This window comes from Phoca vitulina, unplaced genomic scaffold (assembly GCF_004348235.1).
Source record: "Phoca vitulina isolate PV1807 unplaced genomic scaffold, GSC_HSeal_1.0 scaffold38, whole genome shotgun sequence".
Lineage (NCBI taxonomy): Eukaryota > Metazoa > Chordata > Mammalia > Carnivora > Phocidae > Phoca > Phoca vitulina.
The window spans coordinates 7,177,208-7,204,550 of NW_022589741.1; the positions used below are offsets into that span (position 1 = coordinate 7,177,208).

General features: G+C 39.6%; 1 protein-coding gene across 5 annotated transcripts in view; it reads right to left on the bottom strand.

Annotated features, from left to right (window-relative positions):
• Positions 1 to 465: 465 nt before the first annotated feature.
• The window catches only part of RDX (radixin), a 117,760-nt gene continuing 90,882 nt past the window's right edge, over positions 466 to 27,343 (bottom strand). For 3 of the 5 annotated variants that reach the window (XM_032428137.1, XM_032428136.1, XM_032428138.1), the window contains 3 exons: positions 26,207 to 26,367; positions 3,481 to 3,578; positions 998 to 1,086 (listed from right to left, as the gene is read on the bottom strand). In XM_032428137.1, coding sequence (XP_032284028.1) covers positions 3,512 to 3,578; positions 26,207 to 26,367 — 228 coding nt within the window. In that variant the 3' untranslated portion in view covers positions 998 to 1,086; positions 3,481 to 3,511. Of the gene's footprint in view, positions 1,087 to 3,480; positions 3,579 to 23,507; positions 26,368 to 27,343 lie in introns of those variants that run through there. The other 2 variants (XM_032428139.1, XM_032428140.1) reach the window with 2 other exon arrangements.

Below are 27,343 nucleotides of genomic sequence, written 5' to 3' on the forward strand. Positions count from 1 at the left end.
ACGCTTAACGACTGAGCCACCCAGGCGCCCCAGGAGGACACTGTTTCTAAAACAACTTGACTCGGTACCCTTGAGAAACATGGGGGACAGATGCAAAATTCAATATCATGGGGTGTATTTTGTGTGTTTTTTTCTGAAAATGTTTAAGAGGTAACTCTGCACCTGCAGGTGTCTTCCATATAACTGGAGCCCAAGACATTCTTGGAGGGACTGTTAACATAGCTCAGAAGGCAAACTGTCACCCGATCCCCTGAGCTTCAGTCCTTGGACGTTCGAGCCACCCCAGAGCACCAGGAATGGTGCCCCTTAGTGATTTAATAATGCTGCTTCACATCCCAGCTCTGCCACCACACTCCTCAAGCCTCCTTTTCCAAACACCGGCCGACTCCATACTAACACTCTGTGAAATCAGAGAGGATGAGAACCGGACCCGGGGCCTTCTGTGAGGATGCAGAGTCAAGTGGAAAGGAATGCCCCAGGCTGATGTTAGAAGGTATTTATTGCTACACGTATATACAATTATACAAACAGCCCAGACAGGAAAGGGAATGTTGTGTGGAGCTCTCCGGGTTCCACAGATGTGCACAAGTAAACAGCTGTACGCCACAAAGTTTGCTCTCAGTTCAAAGCCAAAAATAAGTCACATACGTTTTTTTGAAAAAAGTGGAAAATTCTTGGAAATTCTCTCCCTGTATCCCTCCTTACAAGCTAGTCATGCAGAAAAAGGTGGGTTTTCAGAAGCTAATGCCTTCAGGCATCTCTTTAGGGGGTGGTGCCTTGAAGACAGGGTACAAGGGCTGCCGGCTTGGGGCGGCAGGGAGCAGGGCCGAAAGCCCCAAGTCCTGGCCCACCTTTCTAAGGTCTGTCCCTAGGAAAGGCAGTCAGGAGGGGTTTGGAGAGAGACAGAATAGCAAGAAAGGGAAAACCAACAGTAAACTGAGACTCAGTGAAGAGAACCACCAGCAAGAGTCCTGGTGGAAGGAATGCTTGTCCATCTGGTTCCCGCTGGGATTCCGGATTCGGAACATCAGGCAGGTCTCGGTATGTCCTTATCCGACAGCTCGCCGTGTGTCAGACGCCAGGGACCTGCGTGAAGACAGACAGCCAACAGGAAGTCAGGCAAGAAAGAAGACTACACTTAAATAGGATCGTACTAGGGCTGAAAAGGGCACAGCCCCAGACATCCCCCCACGCGTCGTGGGTAACACTTAGCCATGGTGGAGTGTGCTGCTGGATTGTGCAGCGGGGACAGAGAGCTCAGGATACGCAGGGAAGTACAGGCCGCACCAAAACACAGGGGCTTCCGCGGAGCCTACGCTCGGACCGTGGCCCCGCTACCACCCTGACCTCAGAGGGGACCTAACGGGATCTTGCAATGCTCAGACCCAGAACTGTGAGGTGGATCCGAGACCCTGGTAGAAACACACCCCTTTCATGTCACGGTTCCATAAACCGTTGTGACGGGAATCACAAGCGAGCCAGCCGAGCAGCCTGTGGGGCAGACGCGCCCCAGCGTGAGCAACCCTTATCTACCGCAGCTCTGCCTTCCCCACCTCAGGCCACTTCCCACTCAGGGTCCAGCGGGAGGGTCTGCAGATCGGGTCTAACACAGCCCCCGAGGCTCAAATCGCCTAGCACCTCAGGGAAAGGACAAGGCCTGAAGGATGAGAGCAAGAAGTCTGGGAGTCTGAACACACAGACGACAGAGCCCTTGGGGGCTGATGGGCAATGTGGATCCCTGCAGCCCGAGGCTGTAGGGCCTCTATCCCTGAAGAAACCAGTCAGCTCTGACTTGTCCGTGGCCATAGATGAGCCTTTAATGCCTCATCACCGTAATCCCATAGGCTGACTTCTGGTGGAGAAGCCCTAAGGACGGGGGGAGGAGGGCCGGAACCACTTGGAAGTCCCTGTCCTTCCTCCTGGGTCAACAGCATCGTAATCAGCCAGAGAGGGGCCCAGCAAGTTCTTCCAAGGCTGCCAACTTTGGGACATTTCAAGCTGAAGGATGTGGCGATTGCCAACTCCTTTGATCCTTTAATAAATTCATGTATGGATAATTCAAAAATCTCTGTCATTTGATCTTGACTTTTCTGGTGAGTCATGCAGAAACTTTCTTTTCCTACTTCTGATGACAAGAGCACAGAGTTAAGCTCAAAGGATTCACTCTAAAAAAGCAAAAACATTAACAGGTGACAACCCATGAGGAAAACATTGCAAAACATCAAGTAAATTTTAAGTTGGGGTTTTTTTTTTTACCCATCAGCAAACAAAATGGAAAGAGTTACATAAATTCCTGCAATGGAAGAAATGGTTTAAAGGCAAGTAGCTGGGAAGGCTGCTATTTGTGGCTATGTATGGAATGTTAAGAACATGTCTGAAGGAGGGATTTTAGCTCAGATCCCGGGAGTAAGACAAACTGGACTCTCCCATTTTATAGCATCTACACCACTTTCAAAACGATGACAGATGGGCGTCACGCCCTTCACGTGGCCTTTGACACAGTGGCAATGTTTCAGTGATGTCACGGAATGTCAGGGATGCTTGCAAGACCTTAAACTCATTTCAAAGCAATCCAAAATTCAAGGCCAAAGAAGCAAATCATTTCTAAACATTCCCACCCGGAACAGAACATCCATGATAACTTTTTATGTCACATTAAAAAAAAAAAAATCTAAAAGATAATATTGTTATTACAGACATTTATTCCACATCTTAAAGTATTACCTCAAATATATTCTCATACAGCTAGAGGTAGGTTTATAGAACTTGGGGAGGATTAATCGGCAATTTGGGGGAACTCAAATGTATCATTCAAGATCTACAAAGTAAACGTCATTGCTGTGGTTTTACTTAGAAATGGGATGGGTCAGAACCATCTCTGCCAAAGAAATTAAAGAATTTCAAAACGACCCGCTTCAAGGTAATCATGTTGATCCATGATTTTAAAGTATTTCCAAACTGAGATCAATGCAGAACACTAATATATATATATATATATATATACATTTTTAAGTATATCTGAATTCATTTTTATTTATTTTTCATTCATTTTTAAGTATATCTGAATTTTTTTAGATAAGAAAAAGCCTCCCAGCAGCACACAGTGTCCTATGTGGGAACTTGCGCCGTGATACTCATTCCACATCACAAAAGAACAGTCTAGAGTAGCATGTCCCATCAGTTCACATAGTTTACAGATAAAATCTCATTTTATCGACGTCAAAATCATCACATCAGAGGAAGATGTTCTTGACTGGCAGAAAGCCCAAGAGAGTTAAACAACTGAGAAAGAACCTGAGGGGGTGGAACTTGAAGCCATAATGGTGGGGGCTCTTCTGGGGGAGCTCCTTTGGGAATTCACGCCACTAGATTAAAGGCTCTGGGCTGTGGATGCACAAATTTGGATTTTATGGGGTCCTGCCAACATCCTGGCAGGTGTCATGGAAAGGTAGGCTGGCCCCGGCCGCCAGTTGTACTTACCCAGCGAGGGAGGGAGCCTTCTTCCTAACCGTTACATTTGCTTTATACCGCTTTGGCAAGAACGCATCTGGAACAATGCATACAGTTTGGGTCCCCACCTTTCAAAAGAGACATCAAGGGGTTAGGAAGCACTCAGCAAAAGAACACAGAAGGAAGTCAAATAGTACAGAATGACAGGAGCACCCTTGTCATCCTGGATCCGGGAGGGCCTGCTGGGCAGGCAAAGGGCCAAAGCGATCTTCTTCCTAAGTTTTAACTTTTTTTTTTCCAATCCAGTCTTTGAATCTCTGCTATTACAATGTGGAAATAAGAATAACTTCAAATGTCCCTTTTAAATGGATGCTAGAACTCTAATAGTTGTTACAATTCCACACAAATGAATTGGTTTCACAAGAATAATGATGGATCTCAAAGTCATACACACCCAAGTTTTGTAAGTATTAGAATAACGCTGATCAGATTTTATATTTTATTTAAGGTTCCCTCGTGATTAATCTAGGCACTCCTAAAATGTCCTTTGGGCACCAACCACTTACAGGCCCAAAATTCATGGTGGTGCCTCCTTTGAAATCAATAGTTGATGTCTTTTTTTTTTTTTTTAAGATTGATTTATTTGAGAGAGAGAGAGAGAGAGAGAGCAGGGGGGAGGGGGAGAGGGAGAGAAAGTCCCAAGTAGACTCCACGCTGAGCACAGAGCCCCGTGCAGGGCTCAATCTCTGACACCCTGAGATCATGACCTGACCCGGAACCAAGAATCAGTCACTTAACCGAATGAGCCACCCACAGGACCCATTGCTCTCTTTGATTAAGCAAATTCTCAGCAGGCTACACCTCCCTGCCAAAAGACTGGGATGGGTTAAGACCAAGAACAGTAAAAACCACCTCCCCCACAGCCACGTGGCCCTGCGGTGATTAAAGAGACCAGTGTCAGCCCTACAGTCCCCGGTCTGTCTTCGTCAGCTGATTTACCTGCCATTCTCAGGGATAGCCCTCAGAGACACCAAAAACGAGGTCGCAGTGAACTCTACAAAGAAACCACTAAACCAGCCAAGCTTATCCATGCGTGAGTTCTCTGACCTGGGAGAGTGCTGCGTACGGTACTTTCTACGCTGTGGTTCAAGCAGTTGGAAATGCAGGTAATGGCGATCTCTGTCTTACTGATCAGTTATGTGCCCAAAGGGCATCTGAGGGGGGGTTTTTCCCATGGAGATCAATAGTAGTGCAGTGTCCAGGCAGTTTAACCCATGATGAAACACTGAGGCTTTGCACTAAAATACAGTAGAAACCCCAAATTTGTCAAAGCTAGCAATAAAGGAACACATTATTAACAGTTTTTTAAAACTTTCAAATTTTTCTATAATACTTGAACTTGATGCTAAACTGGGCAGAATTAATTAGATGATTAAGTAGTACTTGAAATTTGAGAACATTTTTAAAGGGAACTTTAAGTATTTTCAAGGACTTTGAGGGTTAGCAGAGCTGGAACTTTATGTATCAGATTTCATTAAAAAATATGTGCTGTATTTTTTTTTCCTTAGTCACCAGCATTACTTTTACCATGATTAACCATAATTGAGGTAGATTTACACTCATAAAAGAAGCAAGAAAACTAAGGAAGGAAAAAAGAATGATTTGCATGAGTATATCGAGGAAGTACGGAAGAGCAAGTGAAAAGGAGGATGGGAAATATAAGGGACAAGGGAGAAAACAGAATTAAATGACGGGTGTCACTGTTAACAGAAGAAACTAAGAAACTATATCCATATAGTTCCCTAAAAGAAACAGGAAGATATCAAGTCAGAAATTTCAAAGTGTGCCACCAGGTGGCACCATGAGATTAAAATAACTTGGTAGAAGACCCCAGCCCTTGAAGGGGAATGAGGGGGTCGATACCTATGAAGGGACAGGATTATTAAAAAAAGAAACTCTAGCAAAATAGGCATATGTATATAAAAGGAAGTTTCATTAACCTGATAAAGGGCATGAACCAAAAACCGAGAGCAAACACGTCCAGGCAAATGTTAGAAGCAATCCTCTTACATCAGAGACGAGCTTCCACTTAAGTCCAACATTGTATCGAACATGTCAGTCACGTTAGCTCCGTAAGGTAAGACAAAGAAATAAATGTTATAGGGACTGAGAAGACAGACTGAGAACTGACATTATTGGCAGGTGACTATTTATGTAGAAAGCCCAAAAGACTTCACAAATTATTAGAAACAACAAGAACTAAGCAAGGTTCCTGAATATAGGGTCAGCAAACAAAAATCAATTTCATTTCTATATACCAGCCACAGATAGTTTTAAAATGTAACTCTTAGACGATGGTAAAAATGAAGATACTTAATAAGAACCAACAAAAGATATGTAGGATCTTAGGGCAAAAATGTACACTTTGCTGAACGGCATAAAGGAAGACATCAATAAATGGAGAATTAGAACATGTTCCTGACTAAGGATATTTAATATTGTACAGATGTAACTTCTTCCCAAATTAATCTAATTAATATTAATTATTAATACATTTCCAAACAAAAGGTTTTTTTCCTCATATAATTTATTTCTTTTTTGTTGTTGTTGTTAAGATTTATTTATTTTAGGGCACCTGGGTGGCTCAGTTGGTTAAGTGACTGCCTTCAGCTCAGGTCATGATCCCAGGGTCCTGGGATAGAGCTCCCTGCTCGGCCGGAAGCCTGCTTCTCCCTCTCCCACTCCCCCTGCTTGTGTTCCCTCTCACACTGTCTCTCTCTGTCAATTAAATAAATTTAAAAAAATCTTTTTTAAAAAAAATATTTATTTTAGAGAGAGAGAGTGAGCAGTGGAGAGTGGCAGAAGGAGAGGGAGAGAGAGAGTCTTAAGCAGACTCTATGCTCAGCACAGAGCCCCACGTGGGGCCCCATCTCACAACCCTGAGATCAGGACCTGAGCAGAAACCAAGAGTTGGACGCTTAGTGAACTGCATCACCTAGGCACCCCCAATTTAAATGATTTCTAAAATTTATGTAGTACAAGGGGTGTCTGGCTGGCTCGGTAGAGCATGCGATTCTTGACCTCAGGGTTGTGAGTTCGAGTCCCACATGGCATGTAGAGACTACTTAAAATACAATAAAATTTATGGAGTAGAACGAAGGCCCAAAAGGAGTCAGGAGTTTATTATTAAAACAAGGTGGAGAAAAAAGAAAGCCCTACCAGATATGAAGACTTGTTATAAAGCTAAGGCTATAATTAAGACAGAATGGTATGACCCCTGGAACAGAACAGAGACTGCACATGTAGATCCTTGACATAGGTAAGAAGTGGTGATGCCTCAGTGGAAGAGGGATGGACTGTCAAATCAAGTATTAGGACAACTGGTCATCTAGATAGAAGAAAAATGAATCATACTTCATACCATACCCAAAGTTACTTCTAGCTGGACTACAGACCCAAGTGTAAAAATAACAAAACATTTAGAAGAAAATAGAAAAACTGCAGAATACCTTCATGACCTCAAGGAAAGGAACCATTTCTTAAACAAGATACACACCAAAAGACTGCCAGAAAATCATAAGAAAAAAGATTTATAAATTAAGCTACAATAAAATTTAAATTTTTTTCCATCAAAAAACCATAAAAATGTGAAAAGATGAGGTACAACTTGGAAGGAGATAACTGTAAAACATTTTAAGTGTCAAAAGATTAATAACCTTCTGTGAAGCCATTAGACCAAGATAAAGAAGGTAATAGGAAACAAGCCAAAAAAAATAGTCCTTTCAAGGAAGAGGAGACATGAAAGGCCCATAAATATGAGAAAAAACTCTCAATTATATTAGTAATCAAGAACATGCAAATTAAAAGCACAGTATGATACCATTTTAAACCTATCAAACTAGCAGAAGTTTAAAAATTCTAGTACTATCACACATGTAGTAAAGATGTGAATGTACCTTTACTTTAGAAAGTAACTTGATGGCTACATAGTCAAGTTGAAAATGGACGTAGCCTGTAAGTGAATAATTCCCCGCCTAGGTCTCAGCCGCAGAGATACTATTGCTCACATTCAGTAGATACATGTACAAAACTATGTCTATATTGTTCGTAAAAAATACTAGAAACAAGACAAATGTGCATCATCAGGGGAATGGATAAATTGTAGGACACTCATAAACAGACTCGCAGCAGTGAGAATGAACCACTGCCATAGTCAGCAAAATGGATGTGTGTATGTCTGTGTGATAAAACTACATAAAGTTCATATTCATGCAAAACTAGGTATCACATAAACCAGACATCATATTGCTTGTGGCTACAAACAATGTAAAACTCACAGGCAAGGTTGACGTGATAGAGGAAGGCTACCGAATGTCAAAGTCACTGGCAACGTACTATTTTTAAAGCTGATACATGAGGGGCACCCGGGTGGCTCACTCGGTTAAGCATTTGACTCTTGATTTCGGCTCAGGTCATGATCTCAGGGTGGTGATATCGAGCCCTGCACCAGGCTCTCACTCTCCCTCCGCCCCTCCCCCCACAAAAAGAAACCTGATACATGAGTATTTTATGTATACACAGACCCTTTACAACAGGGGTTTGCACTGTGCAGGGCTACTTACAGGAGGATTTTTTTTATACAGTCCAGTACTGTAAATGTATTTTCCTTCCTTATGATTTTCTTCTCTCTAGCTGATTTTACTGTAAGGACACAGTATGTAATATACATAACATATAAGATATGTGTTAAATGACTGTTATTGGTAAGGCTTCCACTCAACAGTAGGCTCTTAGTAGTTAAGTTTGGGGGAGTCAGAAGTTGCACATGGATTTTCAGCTGAGCAGGGGGCGGGCACCCTGAGCCCCCATGTTGTACAGGGGTCATCTATTATAATATATAACATGTATATTCCTTTATATTTCTCCTAGGCACATTTCTTTCCCTAACACTGTGGTAAAACATTCTCTAGTTTTTAAGTGTTTAAAATAATCAGAAATCAATGGAGGAAAAATACTACGATAGGAAATTAATAGATTTGGTGCCAATTATCTTTGTTAAACCATTAGAATTTTGAAGGTCTCCAAGAAACCATCTAGGTAGAAAAGTCAATAGTTACTCTAAGGACACTGAGTAAAAGCAACCACGTTATTCCCAGTGTTGGGTACTCTCGCGGCTGAGTCGGTGCTTCTCACGAGTGGTCCCAGCACAGTAGTATCAGCCTCACCTGCTAAAAATGCAAGTTCCTGGACCCCACCTGGACTCACTGAATCACAAACTTGGGGAGGGGGTCCTGCAATCAGCATTTTAAACAAACTCTCCAGGTGATTCTGATGCATGCTAGTGAGAACCACTGCTGAAAAACAAAACAAAACAAAACAATAAAACAAAGAACAAAAAACTTTTCATTCCAGCAAAATAAGACCCCTCTATGATCAAATAAAATTCTTGACAGCCAGGAAAAACACACCACTGGCCTTTGGAAAACATGACTGATTTTCAAATCCTTTAATTTCAGGGGTCATCAAACCATGGCTCATGGACCAAATCCAGCCCCCCACCTGTTTTTTGTAGAGACCATGATTTGTAACATACATTTTTTTAATTGAGAATATTTCGTTAATACATAAAAATTAAATGAAATTCAGATTACAGTGTCCATACATAAAGTTCTTTTTTAAAAAGATTTTTATTTATTTGAGAGAGAGAGGGAGAGAGAGGGCATATGAGTAGGGGGAGGAGCAGATGGGGAGGGAGAGAGACAAGCAGACTCCACACTGAGCAGAGCCCCAGGGGAGCTCAATCTCAGGACCCTGAAAGTCGTGCCCGCAGAGAAATCAAGAGTTTTAAGCTCAACGGACTAAGCCACCCAAGCATCCCATGCATAAAGTTTTATTCGAAGGCAGCCTTGCTCATTCATTTACATATGCCTATATTTGGCTCCTTTTATACTACATTAGCAGAGTTGTGTCATTGTGATAGAAATATTTGGCTGGGTGGCCCAGTTGGTTAAGCGTCTGCCTTCAACTCAGGTCATGATCTCAGGGTCCTGGGATGGAGCCCCGCATCACTGCTTCTCCCCTGCTTGTGCTCTTTCTCTCTCTCTGACAAACAAAATCTTTAAAAAAAAAAAAAAAGGAAACTATTTGGCCTACAAAGTCAAGAATATTTATTATCTGGACCTGTACAGAGAGTTTGCCAACTTCTGCTTTTATTCAATAATTAGAATCTACCAATCTGAAAGCAAAATCCAGGTGATCATAGTGATTTCTTTTAAAAATACAATTTTCATTTTAATTCTGCAGGCAAAAATCTAAGAGCTCAAAGAATCATAAGGAAAGTAAAATCAGATCCATTTTTATCTACAAAGTACATCAAATAACTCACACAGAGCATCTGGAAAATGTTATTAATGATGCTTTCTCTCTTCAAACATCCTAACAAGTGACAAAGAAGTGACTGGTGAATTTTAATGAAACACTGTCATGCCGAATTCTGAAAGCTAATTTAGTAATCCCCTCCTGCAGACCTTCACTCAGGTGGTTAACTTCACCTGTAAGCCTGTCTTGAATGCGGTACACGGACTGCATTTCTTGGGCTTTCCTCTCTTCCCCGGATGGCAACTCTCCTGACAAGAGCCTTCTTCCCTCTGATCCTCAACCTCTTGAATTTCTTCCAGACTGAGTTTAGCTCTTATCACTCAGGACCTACTCATTGAGCTCCTGAAAATTTTATTCAATGCCTGCTGCGTGGCTGAAGCAGCCTGTTTCTATCCATATTCACCTTCACTTCTCGGATTCACTTTCCTCTGGATGTATGAGATCCCTTGAGCATAGATCCTTCTTTTGATTTCCAAGGCTTTAACACTCAACAAAAAGAAAAGGATGCTTTCTCACCCCCACAAGAGTAAATCATGTATTCCAACTTTAAGTGATATTCACCTTATCTTGAAAATGAGAGCACTAAACTCTTGGCAGGTTGGTGTTAGTAGCCCACACAAAACAACTGAAGAAATAAGTCTGGTCTTCAACTTTGTGGGGTTTGATCATCAGGTCACTGTTACTCTGTATTCAACTTCATATTTAAAGCATTCTTCTTTGGCCTTTAAATTAATGGCTACATCCTCTTTGAGCCACGCAGACAAGAATATCCACCAAGGGGCACTATCACACGAACATATCTCACTTGGGGAAGTGGTGTTTTGTAGTTAGGATGTGGGCTTCCGAAGAAAACCAAATGAAAATGCAGACCATGCCACTGTGGTTATGACTTTAGGCAGCTGACTCACCCGTAAAATGGAATCACGCACCTACCTTCAAGGACAGCTGGGACGTTTAGGACATCTTTGTGTGCATCAGGGAAGGTATCCTTTCCTCCAGGCAGATGCGACCCTGTGTGGCCCCAGGGTACGTGCTTGCTGAGTTGTGTGCACACTGAATTGACACTTGTCCCTGCGCCTCTGCCCGAAGACTTCTGTGAGCTGTGATCTGGCTCCTTCCCAACTTCATCTGACACAACACTCTCCTCTGGGCTCACTCAGCTCTGGATATACACTGCCCTCCTTTCTGTTCCTTCAACAAGTCAAGCCCTTTCTTGCCTCTTGTCTTTGCATACGCTGTTCCCTCTACCCGGAATGCTTTAAAACAAAGATTGTAAATTGGTGTCCAGTGGGCCACTTTTGGCAAGCAGATACATTATTTGGTTTACAAAACATTTTCTAGGGGCACTTGGGTGGCTCAGTCGGTTAAGCGTCTGCCTTCGGCTCAGGTCATGATCCCAGGGTCCTGGGATCGAGTCCCACATCGGGCTCCCTGCTCAGGGAGGTGTCTGCTTCTCCCTCTGCCCCAACTGGTGCTCGCTCTCTCTCTCAAATAAATAAGATCTTTAAAAAAATTTTTTTTCTGAAATTTTTGAAATAGCTGACATGTAAAATTTAGGAGATTTCACATAAAAATTATATTTCAACCTAATGTCTCAAGCATTATTCTTTGAATGTTCTTTTTTTAAAAAGCTGCTTTCTGGCTTATTTTGGAAAACCAGCAGGTACAGCAGCAGTGGGCCTACTGCATCTGAGACGCTGCTGGGCTCCACAGAGCACGAGATTTCTGGTGATGCACCAGCCCAAGGCCCAGGGCGCTCCTTTGATCCCTCCCACGTTTGCATTTACCATCCTGATGTAAATAAAAGAAAGGAAGAAGCTGGCCTTCTCTTCTTTCAGGGGGTAACTTACATGCCACCTCCTAAAGAAGCTTTTTCTGACCATCCTATCCCTAGTTATCCTCATATTCTCCCCAACTCAGTTGCTTGTTTCATAGTATTGATACAAATTTGCTGCTTTTATAGGTCAAAGATGTTGGAGAGTGGCAATTTCACATAATTCAACCTAATTCGCACACTTTCAATTACTCTGCTTGTGTTTCATGTATTTCTATAGAAAGTAAGTCCATGAGGGTAAGGATCTAGTCTTACTGACTCTTACATTCTCAAAGACCAATATGTACATGATGCCTGCCAGGTACCAGGTACCAAAATATCTGGATGAATAAATGCAAGGACTCATCCCACCAAAAGTTCCTTAGCAGCTCCAGAACATACACAAAACCCATTTTCAGCTATCCTGCAGTCTCTAGAATTAGCCCAAGTTAGAAGTGGACTTTCCTAACCCACACCCCAGGGCCGTCCTGCCACTACTCAGCACTGCCCCCTACTGGGCTCTAGAGCAGGCTTTAGTCCCAGACTTCAGCCCCTGCCCACAGCTGATGCCCCTAATTCTTGCATTAGAAACGATTCCGAAGGCATGACTTTTCCTGGAACCCCTATGCAAACAGCACTGAGACCGCCACTGGACATCCACTGAGATGTCCCCTCAGCCTTAAACGGAAGCCTGGGGGGGGAGGGGTTGGTACTCGTTCCTGAGGGAACTGCTGACAATCACCGTCGCCTCTATGAGCCTGCAGATGTCCGCAAGAGGCCGGCTGCTGCCTAGATCTTCGTATGTGTTCTCTAGTCTGCTTGGCTCGTTGTCACACTCTTAACTCTTCGGTTCCCTTCTCCAGACTATGAATCTTTGAAATTATCGATGAATCCTCAAGATTCTTCAAGTACTTAACAAATGTTTAATGACTAAAATTATTTGAGTAGGTTCAATCATTCACGTGCCACACGGAGCATCCCCAGAAGCGGTAAACATGGACACAGGTGTTCATTTGCTGGACTTGAGCGGGGTGTGGGGGAGGGGCACGCCGGTGTCAGCTTCAGACGTCTGGAGGTGACAGAGGACACTGCCAGGAAGAGCATTTTCCTGCTGTATGCATAGGTTTGTGGGAATGCATTCCAGAAGACACTGTGCAGTTCAGTGGGGAAAAAAAAGGGACAGTGCTCTTTTCAATTATTTTCCTGTTGCAAAAACCAGTGTACACTTTAAATCCTGTGACGCTGGCGGTGACGCGTGCCGCCCACATGCCTGCCGTGGAGTGACTGTGCAGCTCTCTGTCGTACTCTTCTATGCTAAACCCAGTCTCTCTCCTTACACTGCACCCTTGGGAATTTCATGGGACATTCTACCAGCATTCCAAACTTAAGCTGTCCAAAAAGAAACGTCAGGGGCACACGCACAACTGCTTCCTCTCATGGTTTTCTAGGCTTCACGGCTCCACCTTCTGAAGCTCAGACTTCATACTTCTATAAACGGACAATTCCACCACAATCGCTCTTTTTATGCCTTCGTGTATTTGTATATGTAGTTCCTTCTATCTGGACAGTCTTCCAATCTTTGTCCCCCTGATTAGGAACAACTCGATTCTTAAAAGACTTGGCTTAGGGACCATCTCTTCCCTGGAAGCCTCCAGCAAAATTCGGTGCCTTCCTTCGGAGCTCCCACACTTCCTCCTGTTCACTTAGCAGATCCGGCAGAGCACCGAGCACGTGCCCGTCATTGCTCTAGGCACGGAGCACCTACCGCTGCGCCCAATTCCTGCCTTCGCGGAGCGTACATTCCAGCAGCAGAAGGCTGACGATAAATGATGCAGTCCCTGACTTACTGAGTGAAACACATTCAGTAGAAACCACACTTGAAAATTTGAATTCTGTAGGCTAGCAGAATTCCCCTCCTCCCCCGTGACGCTAGGCAGCCCCGCGATCATACTGACGACCGTCCTGTACCCAACTATGCTGTCCTCACCTTCAGTGTAGTATGCAGCCAATTACATGAGGTAGGCAACATTCTATTATAGAGTAGCTTTGTGTTAGACAACTTTGCCCAACTGCAGGCTAATGTAAGTGTTCTGAGCCTGTCTGAGGTCAGCTAGGCTAAGCCAAGATGTTTGGCAGGTTAGGTGTATGAAATGCATTCTTCACTTAGGGTATTTTCAACTTACAATAGGTTTATCAGATGTAACCCACCGTAAGTTGAGGAAGATCTGCATATAAACAAATATAAGCATATAGTATGTTAGATGGTAAGTGCTACAGAGAAAGATAATGGAAAGAAATGTCTAGGGAATACTGGGAAAAGTCAATTTTAAATAAAGTGGTAAGGGAAGGCCACGTGAGGGGACATTTAAGCAAAATCCTGGAGATCACAAAGAAATAAATTATAAAAAATATCTGGGGGAAAAAGGCATACCAACAAGCTGAGGTAATAAGAGCCCTGGCTAGTTTAAAGATTAAGAAGGGAGCCAGTTGACTTCACTTTAGTGAAAGAAGGGGAAATCAGTGAGGTCCAAGAGCAACAAGGTACCAGATCCTGGGCTCTGGACACCACTGAGAAGATTATGGCTTTTAGTCTGAGATGGAAAGCCCCGAGGATTTTGAGCAGAAGTGGTAGGGTCTGACTTCCCTTTTTAAGGCTGCTGTCTTAACAGACTAGAATAGAAAGAGAAGAATCAAGAAAACCCATCAGAAGGCTCTAGCAACAATGCACGCAATCCTGGAGTATGGAACAGGGTGATAGTTGTGGAGGATGCATTAAGTGGTCATATTCTGGGATATATTATGTACTTTGAATGTCGGGCCAACAGGTTTTGGTTGGGTTAGGTGTGGGTATGAGAGAAAGAGAAGAGTAATGTATACGGTCAAGGTTTGGGCCTGATTCACTGAAAGAATGGACTTGCCCTCCACTGACTGAGAAGAGGATGGAGGCAGGAACAAGCAGGGGCAGCAGAAAGAGCAATGGAAAATGGTGACCACTACAGATTTCCGGGCCCTTCTGAGAAATCAGCCTAGAATTTAGCGTGAATCTCATGGAAAAAGGGGGAGAGGGAGGCCACAAACCACAAAGATCAATGTTTCTTCTATCTAACATAAAATACTATTAGCACTTTTGAAAGAAATCTAGGCTCTATACCCCCACACCCAATTATTTGTGGCCCAAGAAAATCATTTAAGAACTAGGTCAAAGTTTATAGGCACAAGAGCAATATCTGAAAAGAAAGTTCTGAAATCAAAGGACATTTTACTAACTTCAGAGAGACCACGTTAGCACACTAAGAGAAGACTACACATACATTGTAGCTTAGAAGATATTCAAAAAACACTAAGCTGATCTACCTCCTTAAAACTAAAAAAAAAAAAACCTCGCAGCATCAAATTTCTTTGTAATACTTTTGTTATTATTCTTTGGTGTCCTGCTAAAGCACCTTATATCATTAAGTGTTTTACAATGACCTGAGCTTGTCGTCTGCTGTTTTAACAAAAGTAGACAAATACAAACTTGAACCACTGAGGATGTGGTGGCAATCAAAGGAAATTAGGAACCAAAATCCACCAATGTACATTCAGAAAACCCTACCCTGTTGATTTTTTAAGTAACATTTTCTGACTACAGAATTTGAAGAAGTCAGAGAAGTTTTAATTATTGGCAGATCTTTCTCACTTGGGGCACCAAAAGTGAAATGTTAAGACCATTATAGCTGGGTCGCCTACCTGTTAAGTAAACCTGATATACAGAAATCCAGTTAAGGGAGAGGAGAAGTTCTATTTTCCTATTAAAGGTACTTCCATAAGCACATATTACTATTCAAATTTGTTCAATGTAAAAAGGACACCCACAACATTTAAGTAAAAAATAATTTCCTGCAATTTTGGAATACCTAAAATACAAAAAAGATCTTATGTCAACTTACCTCATCCCCTAGGCTGTAGCACAACTCCTTGGAATCAAACACAAGCAGTGTTTGTGCATGAACACAAGACAGTATTGTTTGTAACGGCAAAGGGTTGGTAAAAACGAGAATGTTCACCCCCAGCTGTGGCGCTTCCGTACAAAGAAATGCTGCAGTATTTCTGCACCGATAGGTGATGGTTTCCACAATACAGTGCGCAGCAAGGAGCGCACACCCACGTGTGCAGAAGGCTCGGACGTACGTGAGCCACAGTGAGTACGTAAGACGCGCGTGCTCGTACACGTCCAGGTCGCCTCGGCAGGAGGTGCAGGGGGAAACTGCGACCTATGGGAGGAGCTGGAGGAGCAGAGGACCCAGAAAGAAGTCTCACTGCTTGTTTAGCGCTATCCTACTCTATCTACTGACTCGTGCCATGTTTCACCTATCACTTATTTTTTTAAAATTCTAATGATTTAACTCTTTAAAATAAGTCTGTAGTCACAGGAGCTAAGCAGCACCTACAGTATAAAGTACCCTTAGAATCTGGCAACTTCAACATGATAACACTGGAAGCCAATGAAAAAAACACTTTTCCTAAAAATATTTGTAATTTAATACTTTTCTAGTTTTTTAAATTTTGCTTAAGCATGGTGAAAGTTTTTTTTTTTTAATAGAAAAGGAGGGAACTGACAATAACTTGACCATTTTAGTGCTTAAAAAGTCTCCAAAGAAAAGTAACCAAAAAATCCTGAAATACCTGTTTTCTGATGGCTTTGCTATGATACAAGCTATTGTCATTATAAATTTACAAAACTCAACACAATTAACCAGAGTTTCAGAAGAAAATTCTACCTGGGGCGCCTGGGTGGCTCAGATGGTTAAGCGTCTGCCTTCGATTCAGGTCATGATCTCAGGGTCCTGGGATCGAGTCCTGAGTCGGGCTCCCTGCTCCTTGGGAGCCTGCTTCTCCCTCTGCCTCTCTCTCATGAATAAATAAATAAAATCTTTAAAAAAAAAAGAAAATTCTACCCGTACTGCTTGAGGTAATATGTATCCTAATATTTACTTAAGGTTAAAAAAAAAAAAAAGTTTTGTAGTAAAAAATGCTAACTTAATAGCAAGTTAAATACAGTAGTTATTAACAGGGCTATGAAAACTTTCATTAATATTAAATTATGTGTCAATACTGGCTATTCTAATATAAACCATTATTAATAAGGTTGCTTATATTCAATAAACTGTCATTATAAGAAAATCGGACACACTTACATTGGATATTAAGGAATATGCAACTCCTCAGTGGCAGAGAACCAAGCTAACAAATAGTATTAGCTACCCTGCCTCGTGATGAACGTATAAACTTCCCTGCTCCCCACGCTGCTGTAATTTTACAAATGGAGAAAACACTTCCCGGCCAGATCACTCAAGTCAATATCATGCTTCTTGTTTGCTAATTAGCACCTACTAAGCAACCTCTAACTCAACTCCCAACTAACTTCCACACATTTTATTGCACCTTTTCTTCTGCTATTTACTACTTGACTTTCTGCATCTCAGTTTGGGCCCATGTCTCAACTCCATGACTCCACTTCAATTTACACAACAGAGTCAAAGGCTCTCCGCCATCCCCCAAACAGTGCTTTACAGAAAAAGTAACTGCTCTGCAAATCCCTGGCAGAGTGAATGGCAGTATGAATGCGTAAGTATATATGTAATAGTTTTACCACTTTATGGAAAAAAAACATCCTGCCTTGTTTCCCACTCGGCATTCCTTTCGTAACACCATTAAACTGAAAACCTTTTAAATTTCTCATGTCGAAGGCCTAAAGCACAATGGCTCAAAAATAAAAGACAGTAGAGAACATTTTCTTACCTGAAGACACCAGACCAGTAATCTAGAAGATATAGTCGCTTCCAGTCTTCCTAATGCTTGAGAACACCCCAAAAATGTTAATGCCAATAATCTCCCCTAAAGATGCAAAACTACTTTTCCAATGAATACATTTTCTACACATTTTGATGCAGAGCCTTTAATATAGTCTGTGTCTATATGTCTATGTCTCCCAAATTATAAACATCCTTAAAGCATCAGTTTATACTGGACTGGGATGTGGCCCAGCACATTAAACTAGATTATAAAGTATACAGATGATAAGGTTCTGGGTTCTCATTCCACGGTTTACTATAAACACTGTTTGATACCACATTTGCAAATACTATTTAAAAAGTAAACAGACCACTGAATTATGATTTCCTTTTGCATACATTGAAAGATTTAATGTCTTCTGATAGAAAGTACTTTTAAACACACAAATTAAAAAGTTGTAATATTCTACATTTAACCTACAATGGTAAGGTATTATATCTTAAAGTGGGTGGAGGAGGAAAACCATCCACTTATAACTTAGACTACCAAAAGATTGTATTTACTTACATTCAAAAACTTTTATGGCCTATAAATTGAGAAGTAAGTTGTATTAGGAATTATCTGGGGAAAACAAGCAAAAACAAGAAGGAAGAAAAATCCTAATGTTATCATTTGGGCATAAGCAGATGAATCAAGTCCTACCTCTAGCAAAAGCCACATTGATGAAGCATACTCAAATCTTAACTTTTAAAATCTCAACTTCTGGGATGCCTGGGTGGCTCAGTCAGTTAAGTGTCTGCCTTCAGCTCAGGTCATGATCCCAGGGTCCTGGGATCGAGCCCCGCATCGGGCTCCTTGCTCAGTGGGGAGCCTGCTTCTCCCTCTGCCGCTCCCCCTGCTTGTGCTCTCTCTCTCTCTCGGGCAAATAAAATCTTAAAAAGAAAAAAAAAAAAGTAAAATCTCAACTTTTAAAAACCTACAGAAATTTCCAAAGTAAGTTGTTCAAAGCTGTCACAGCCAGTGAACAGTTGCATGTGTATATTCTGAGATAATCTTCACTGAGTTGTTTTGGTAAGTAATACGACCCCTTCATAATGATCTGAAAGAACTATTTTTCTAACTCCTTAAAACTTATTTTTAAAAATCTTTTAAGTTTCTTCCAGTCACTACATTATCAAGACCAACTGGATGCAGAAATGATATTGATGCAACAATTGTGGTAAGCATACTCTGCATTAATAGTTTTTTTTTTTTTTTTTAAGATTTTATTTATTTATTGGAGAGAGAAAGAGAAAGAGAGAGCATGAGCTGGGGGAGGAGCAGAGGGAGAAGCAGATTTCCCCCTCAGCAGGGAGCCCGATGCGGGACTTGATCCCAGGACTCCGGGATCATGACCTGAGCCGAAGGCAGACGCTTAACTGAATGAGCCATCCAGGTGCCCCCGCATTAATAGTTTTCAACTATAAACAAGTATTAGTGATTCAAAGTACATGGATAATAACCTTGGTCAGGCATTACACTTTGGGGAAGACAATGCATCTGTAATCTAAGTGTCTAAATCAGGTTCCAGAGAAATATGCTGAAACAGACCATCTAATTCAGAACTCTGAAACTGCTTAATAAAACTAGAGTACAGGGGCGCCTGGGTGGCACAGTAAGTTAAGACTCTCGGTTTTGGCTCAAGTCATGATCACGGGGTTATGAGACTGAGCCCAGCATTGGGCTCTGTGCTCAGTGCAGAGTCTGATTAAGACTCTCCCTTTCCCTCTGCCTCCCACTGCCGCACGCGCTCTCTCTCTGTAAAATAATAAATAATACATCTTAAAAAAACAAAACAAAACAAAACTGGGAGTACAAGAGATTGTAAGACCAGGAATTAGCACTCAGAATCCAATCCATTTGTTCTCAAATGTCCTTCATTTCTGGTTCTCTTTTTGTGCCACTGAAGAACCTCCTTCCACAAGGTCACAGATAAAAGAATACAAACAGAGGTCTTAACTGTCCCCAAAGAGATCATTTGGAAAATAAGCAGAAGAAAAAATATTAACTACACATAGCAAATATGAGAGTAAATTACATCTAGGTATTTCCTTTAAGTTCTCAGAAGGCAGTAATGTAATTCTTTACCATGACCACAGCCTTTCTGCAGGCTGATTACCACATACGAAGTTCTTTATTAAGCCTTCCTTTTATTCCACACTCTCTAGTACACCTTACACAGCAGCATGAATTCTCCTCTGAAGCAAAGTTTAGTTATTGTTCCCTTAGTAACTGCATTCCCAAAAAGCACCACATGTCTTCAAATCAAACTAAACTACCTCAGCACAGGATTCAGGGCTTCCTAAATCCCTGGCCCGGCCCACCCTAGCTTCACCATCCTGTTCTCTGTGCACAGTGAAATCACATTTCCTATCCCAGTCAAGACAGCCCACTCTTTATAGACTCTAACCACTGTACAAAATCATTCTCTGCCTTGCCTCTTTTCAGCAATACCTTCATCACAAAATGTTTTTTCTCTTTAAAAAACAATGAACATTAAAGGCACAGGCAACAAAAGAAAATATAAGTTGACTTCATTAAAATTAAACGCTTTTGCGCAACAAAGGACACTATCAATAGCATGAAAAGACAACCCACAGAATGGAAGAGAATATTTGCGATTCTTTTATCGGGCAAGGGATTAATACCCAGAACACATAAAGAACTCCTAGAACTCAAGAACAACCAAAAACAAACAACTCAATTTAAAACTAGACAAAACACAAACACTTCCACAAAGTAGGTATACATCTGGTGAATAAGCACATGAAAAGATGTTCAGTATCAGAGAAATGCATCATAGGGAATGATCAAAATTGCAATGAGATACCACTTCACCCACTAGGATGGCCATTCTCCAAAACAAAAAATAACAACTGTTGGTGAGGATGTGGAGAAACTGGAACCCTTGTGCATTTGCTGATGGGAATGTAAAATGGTGTAGTTGCTGCACAGATAATATGGCAATTCTCAAAAAATTAAACATATGATGATCATGATTCAACAATTCCACTTCTGAATATGTACCCCAAAGAACTGAAAACTGGGGCTAGAACAGATATTTGTGTACCAATGTACACAGCAGCACTGTTCACAAGTCAAAATGTGGAAACCATCCAAATATCCATTGACTGACGGATTAAAAAAAATGTGGCATATATATATATATATACACTGGGATATTATCCAGCCTTTAGAAAGAGTGAAATTCTGATACATATAACATGGATAAGCCTTGAAAACATTATGCTAAGTGAAGGAAGTCAGACACAAAAGGACAAACGTTATGAGTAACCTAAGTTGTCAAATTCAGAGACACAGAAAGTAGGATTGTGATAGTAACCAGGGACTAGGAAGACAGAGGGATGGGAATGAGTGTTTTAAGGGTACAGATTCTGTTCGGCATGATGAAAAAGTTCTGGAGATGAATAGTGGCGACAGCTATACAACATGAATGTAGTTAATGTCATTGAATGGGACACTTGAAAATAGCTAAGATGGTAAATTTTATGTTATATAGATTTTAACAAAAAAATGAAGATTAAAATGAAAACTGACTCCATGAAACTTCTCAACATTTAATACAAATATTACGAATTACTATGCTTGAGTGGTTTGTCAGTAGGATATAAAATGAGTTTTACTATAAAGTTAGAAAAACTTTTGCAATTAGGCACTTTTTAAAAGATATCTTTAAATACAGTGTTTAAAATCTGACCTATGCAATAAAAATTCAGTAATTTATCAGATAATAAGCAAACTTGAAAAACTCTACTCTGTATTCTTATTCTCACCCTTATTTGTTAATTTCTTCTACTCATCTTCTTTATGTTGTAGTTTCTTTCAACATACAATTTTATCTTTTATCCAAAATAGCTAAAATTTTAAAGTAAACAATTAGATAAATGGAGTGATGGTATATAGGATTCCAGTGCTAGTAGCAACTTGAATTACATAGACTTTTCAGTATAAACCAAAGGAAAGGGAGGGAGGAGGTATTGCCTTCTAAGTCTAAAACATACATGCATTTCTAGGTCTAACACATAAGACATTTTAACTTGAAAAAAATTAAAAGGGATAGCACAGCATACGTTATAACATAGCAAAGAATTTCACATAATAAATCCATGTTTTATCAAAAGGAACTTTTCCAAGGATCAATCTCAGAGATTCTGATGCCGTATTATCACTAGGAAGATAGACATTGGCTCTTTAGATTTAGTCAACAGCAACGAAAACCAGTATAACTACTTTTAGGAGTAAACGAAATGACATGCATAAATATCAAAGTGAAGCTTAATTTTTTAAATGATCATTAAATAAAAGTGAACAATTGGAATCAAGTAATAAAAATAATACATGGATGAAAGCAACTGACTTCATATAAGCACGGAGGAATCTGGGCATACAAATAACATGAATCAACAAAGTGATGCTGCCATCGTAAAAGAAATCTAGTATTTTATCAGATTAATGCAACTGATCTAAGAGGTAAGATAAATTAGTACTGAACTTCCACATTCTAAGATAGGCCAAAACAAAGAGTCACCATCATTCTAATCTTGCTGCCATATCCTAGGGCATAGCATATAAAAACGTAGTGACTAAATAAAGGTCTTTAAATTAGAATCTGTAAAACTCCAGAGCCCAAACATAAACCTGAATTTAAAAGATGTGCCATTGGGTAATTATCTCAGTCATGACTTTTAACCTTAAAATTCTGTGGTTAAATGATGGATACTCCAACTCCTAAAGCAGTATATGTAATCTGAAATCAGATAACTCTTGTATTACAGAGTTTAAGGGAAGTCAAAATACTGAGGCAACAAAGCAAGGAATCAGGATCTTTCTGGAAGGAAAATGGCAGTTCTTAAAATCTTGAAACATGGATGTATTAAGATGTAGGTCCACTAGGAAAAAATGGGAGTTAAGATTTTTTAATTGGAAAAGTCAAGGATGAGAATGTGATAAATATGTGAAACACTATGTGAGCCAAGGTTTCCTCACCAGCAATGTAGAATGTGAGGATTGCCTTGACATTTCATGAAGTTATCAGAACATCTGCAGAATCCACTGAGCTTTTGAAATGTACTAGAATGTTGTCCTTTTACATGATAAACCACTATATTTAATTATCTTCTAATTACAAAAATGAAGTGCAGAATAAGAAAATGGTTAAGTTCTACTCATTTAGAACAAACTTAAAAGAGGAAGGGGTCTACCAGGATAGTTCCCTATTCAAAAGATTTCCCTTATCCTTAAGGCTATCTACATTTTGGTTTACTAAATCAGTTCAGCAAATTAATGATAAAGGCTATAATTCCTTAAACTTAAAGCTTAAAAGTTTATAGCTTTAGATTTTAAAAAGACCAATTGTTTATCTCATGCATACATAGAATGGGATGCTTTTGGATCTAAAAAGTTTTTAACTTCATTTCTACAAACATCACTAATCAACAAGTAATAAAAATTGAGATAGGAAGTAGTGGGCATTTTTTATTTTTAATCCTAACACTAATATTGAAATTCTTTCCTAATGATCACCAGGAGTGAGAGTTCCAATATAGTTTAAGATAACGTTTTAAGTGGTAATTCTAGTTCTTAAAGAAAAACTCTAATTAGACATAGAGCAATCCTATAAAATTCCCCTTTCTTTTCTGATAGGATTGGAATAAAGAAATCACTACCTGCCTTTGAGAAAAAAATAACAAAGTGACAGTTAAGTATTACTATAAACTGAGCAGACACCCAGCTTTTCCTTTTAGAACAGATTTACGACTTATTTAAGAAGAAGAATCTCTCAGTTAAAAATCAGGAAGAAGCTTTTAAAAAGACAATAACCTTCTAGATTTATGGTAACTGCACTGTAATGTCACTTTAAAATAAAAATATGTATTTAAATAAATGCACTTAGTATATAGTTCTTTAAAGAACATTAGTATTTTAATAGCAAGATTAATCAATGACAATGAAACTATCTCTTCCTTAGGAAAAAGAAACTATAAACAATATACAATTAAAGCAATGACCAGAAATCCTACATGATTTTCTGTTATCAAGAAAGTTAACAATTTAATTTTTCACAAAATTAACAATCACTATTACTTCCATACCAAAAGAGGTATAATTTGGGGTAAGATAAATCTATGAGGATTTTGAAATTTTTCCCTATCCATTTCTCATTTTTAAGATGTGATGATTCATGGGTCTAATAAAGATTATAATTTTCAGAAATATACAAAAACTCCATGTTAAATAACAACAGTGGACCTTGAAGGCATGAGCTTTTGTCACTTTATTGTTAACCAATGAATGTTATCCAAAATTATAGATGTAATTGTAACTTAATTGTACAACACAAAATTATGCTAATGGTAAAAGCCTGTTGGAATTTACCAAATACTCATTAATATATTTTACATTGCTATATGAACATGTGCTCTCAACTGCTAATAAGAGTTATAACTGGTTTAATCACTATGAAAACCCATATTGCAAATAGTTGCTCCTGTTTAGAAAAATTCACACAGCTTTAAAAATGGATTATATCCATTTTAATCCTAATCTACAAATAGATTATAAACAGCAAATATAACTGGTAGTTTTTCAACACTGATATCAAACTGATGTAGCAATGGTAGTGCACACAATTCAAAATGTAGAAAATTAACAAAAATCCAATGGAGGTCCAAGTTGTCACTTATTATGGCAATGGCTTTGATGCTTTGGAAAAGTGAACACTTATGCTTTGAAGCATGAAAAGCAGAGTTCACCATCTATTCTTCTAATGTGCTACAAGGAGAAATATTCTCTTCCGCAGTGTTCTGAAGCATGTGCACAACCACCATACAACAGTCACTTCAAGGTTATTAACCAGTTATCTTTTGTCCTACAAAGTCCAAAAAAATATATTAAATGAAACCTTTCCTTTTCATATGTCTGCCCAGATTAATCCTTTTATAGTCAGCAAAATCAAAAAAAGCACAAGAGATATTTTCAGACACAACTTGAATCTACTGTGCATGAAAAATGCTTAACAAAATGGCAATTTTAATAGATAAATGTAAATTTGAGTGCATAATACCAAATGAAAAGGAGCTGAACCACACAGAGAAAACAAGGCTTTCCTTATCTCCAAGTCTAGATGTTTTACAATAAAGAAAATATTAGAACAGGTGAATATTAGAACATCTTTCAAACTGGAAAGATTTCTTAAGACATAACTGAACTCAATATAACCTAAAATTATAATTTCTAAAATAGGATTAACAAACCAAATTTAAGTATTTTTAGTTAGAGAATGAAAAAAATAAACAATGATTTAGGAACCAAATCTGCTAAAATGACTATGTAACAATTATATCAAGAAATGAAGGTAGAGACGTTCATATGCTACAAGGGCAAATCTCTCTCACACACACGCACACGCGCGTGCATGCACACACACACACTCTCTCTCTCTCTCCCTCGGACATACAACACCCCTCCAGGAAGATAGTATACACCCCTCCAGGAAGATAGTATATATTAAAATTGTAAGCAAGAGCTTACAATTTTAATATAAATCAGAGTTCCACAATTAAGCTCAACAAAAAGGCAGTTAAAAATTTAGCACTCTAAGATATTCTGAAGGAAAAGAAATCTCAGAAATACTCCTTGCATGATTGAAAGTTCTGGTATGTATTATAGAACACAGCGCTTACACAATCCACTGGGTCGGAACAACCAGTCACCACAGGTGTAGAGGTGAGGTAGTAATACTGTTCCCTCTTTGGGACTCATGTTTTCATATGCTGCCCTTCCAGAAAGGTCCAGGGTTTTTTTTTTTAATGATTACAATAAATTACCAACAAATGATTTTTTTTTTTAAATTAAACATCTGTCTAAATCAGTCTATGAAAGAACGGACTTTTTAATCTTCCAGAGACAATTACTATTTGCAGGTAGTGTTACAGCAATAAGTTCTCCTAGGCTAACTACTACCTGCTGTCTACACCTCTGTGAACCAAAGGATGACAGGAGATGAAACACCAATCAGTTCAGCTCTCAAAGATGACTGTAATTAAGTAGGCAAATATCAAATATCCAATAATATAATTAAATTGGGACTTAAAAACATTAAACACCAGCTGCATGATAACACTATTAAATATTCTAATCCTTTTCATGATTCATGGCTGTCTTCTACACAATTATCAAAGACTGTCTACCCTGTCATCTACCCTCATTTTAACCAAGCCAGTGATCTGTATGATGGCAGAATCATGGCTATCAGCACAGCAAGATAGGAGAAGTGCACGCCGAGGAAATATGAGTGAGACAGAATGTGGAAATACACACACGCAGAATATGGAAGGGGCAAAAGAAAACACAGCACTCTAGCTAAACACTCATTAAGTCACCATCATCCTCTGAACTGTACAAAGTGCTGAAATCACACATACACATTTGTCAGACATGATCCTTAGTGTTAATCTCCAACAGAAAAAAACAATGGAAACTGAAAATGTGACAGGAGGCGATGGAACGCTGTCCTCCACTCCCTGGCCCAAAAGGAAAAGAAAATCAAGCATGACATCACACTGCCTTAATGCTGAAGAGCTCCCCTCAAGTACGTCTTTAGCCACCACAGTCAACTGGTGTAAGTGCTTTGGCAAGGTGGGATGCGTTCCATCACATCTGCAAAGGCCTGCTTTTCTCTGTTGGTGGTTCAGCTTATGAAGAACATGTATGCAAAATAACAGCTCTCACATGGCTTCAAACTCATCAATCCGCTGCTTGGTGTTGCCTTGTCGAATCTGCCGCAGAGTCTTGTACTTATCACGGCCCGCTTTAACATTCTCAGCGTGAAGAACATCATTTTGCGTTTTCTTGGTTTCATCTCTGGCTTGGGCTAATTCTGAACTTAGTGCCTATGTTTAAAAAAGAAAAAAATGACTATTATTTTTTTCGCAGATTTTAAAAAGTTTATGAAAAAGGTTTAAAGACAAAAATACACCACAAATCTTACATTTTCGTATATCAAAATTCCCATTGTCGCATCTTTTTCTTTAAAGTGTGTAACTCTGTTTTACTTGTAGTCAAAGTAGAGGTAGCGGTGAGGGATGAATACCCCCATTGTCTTTCACTTCTACACTCATCAACCATGATGATTTTGTGTATTATTCTACATTTCCTTAATTTTCTCATACAATACTTGAAATGACTTACAAAAAAAACGTTCAATGGAGACATTACAGAATGCTATCTTAAGATCTAAAATCTATGCCACGAGAGAAACTTTCTCCAGTCTTAATGTATTTATTAAAACTCTCCCATCACTTTTTTATTAATATTTGAAGATTTCACCAATTAAAAAATTAGAGAACTTACCTGGAAAAAAGATCTAATAAAGTTAAAATCTCCTACTTTGATCTAATTATGTGCTTTTAATAAACTGACCTTTTGCCATTATAAAATGTGAACAAATAATTCAGATTAAGTAATGTCATACAGGAAATCTATTCTATCGTTTTAAATGTAGACTTCACTAGTTAAAAACTAAATTTGTCTTTTAAAGATAACATTAAAATACTTCCTACCTTTTAATGTTGAGTCAAACTATAATTAAAGATTAACTTACCACTTAAGGCTTAATCGCCGAAAGCTAACAAACATTTGCTACAATGGAAGAAATGAAACAAGGTGGCTGTAGGCCAAGCACTCACAAACCAACCACAAGGCCAGCTACTGGTAAAGGCTTAAAAAAAAAAAAAAATCAAATGTTCTTCTATAAAGAACTTCTCGGGGCGCCTGGGTGGCTCAGTCGTTAAGCGTCTGTCTTCGGCTCAGGTCATGATCCCAGGGTCCTGGGATCGAGCCCCACATCAGGCTCCCTGCTCGGCGGGA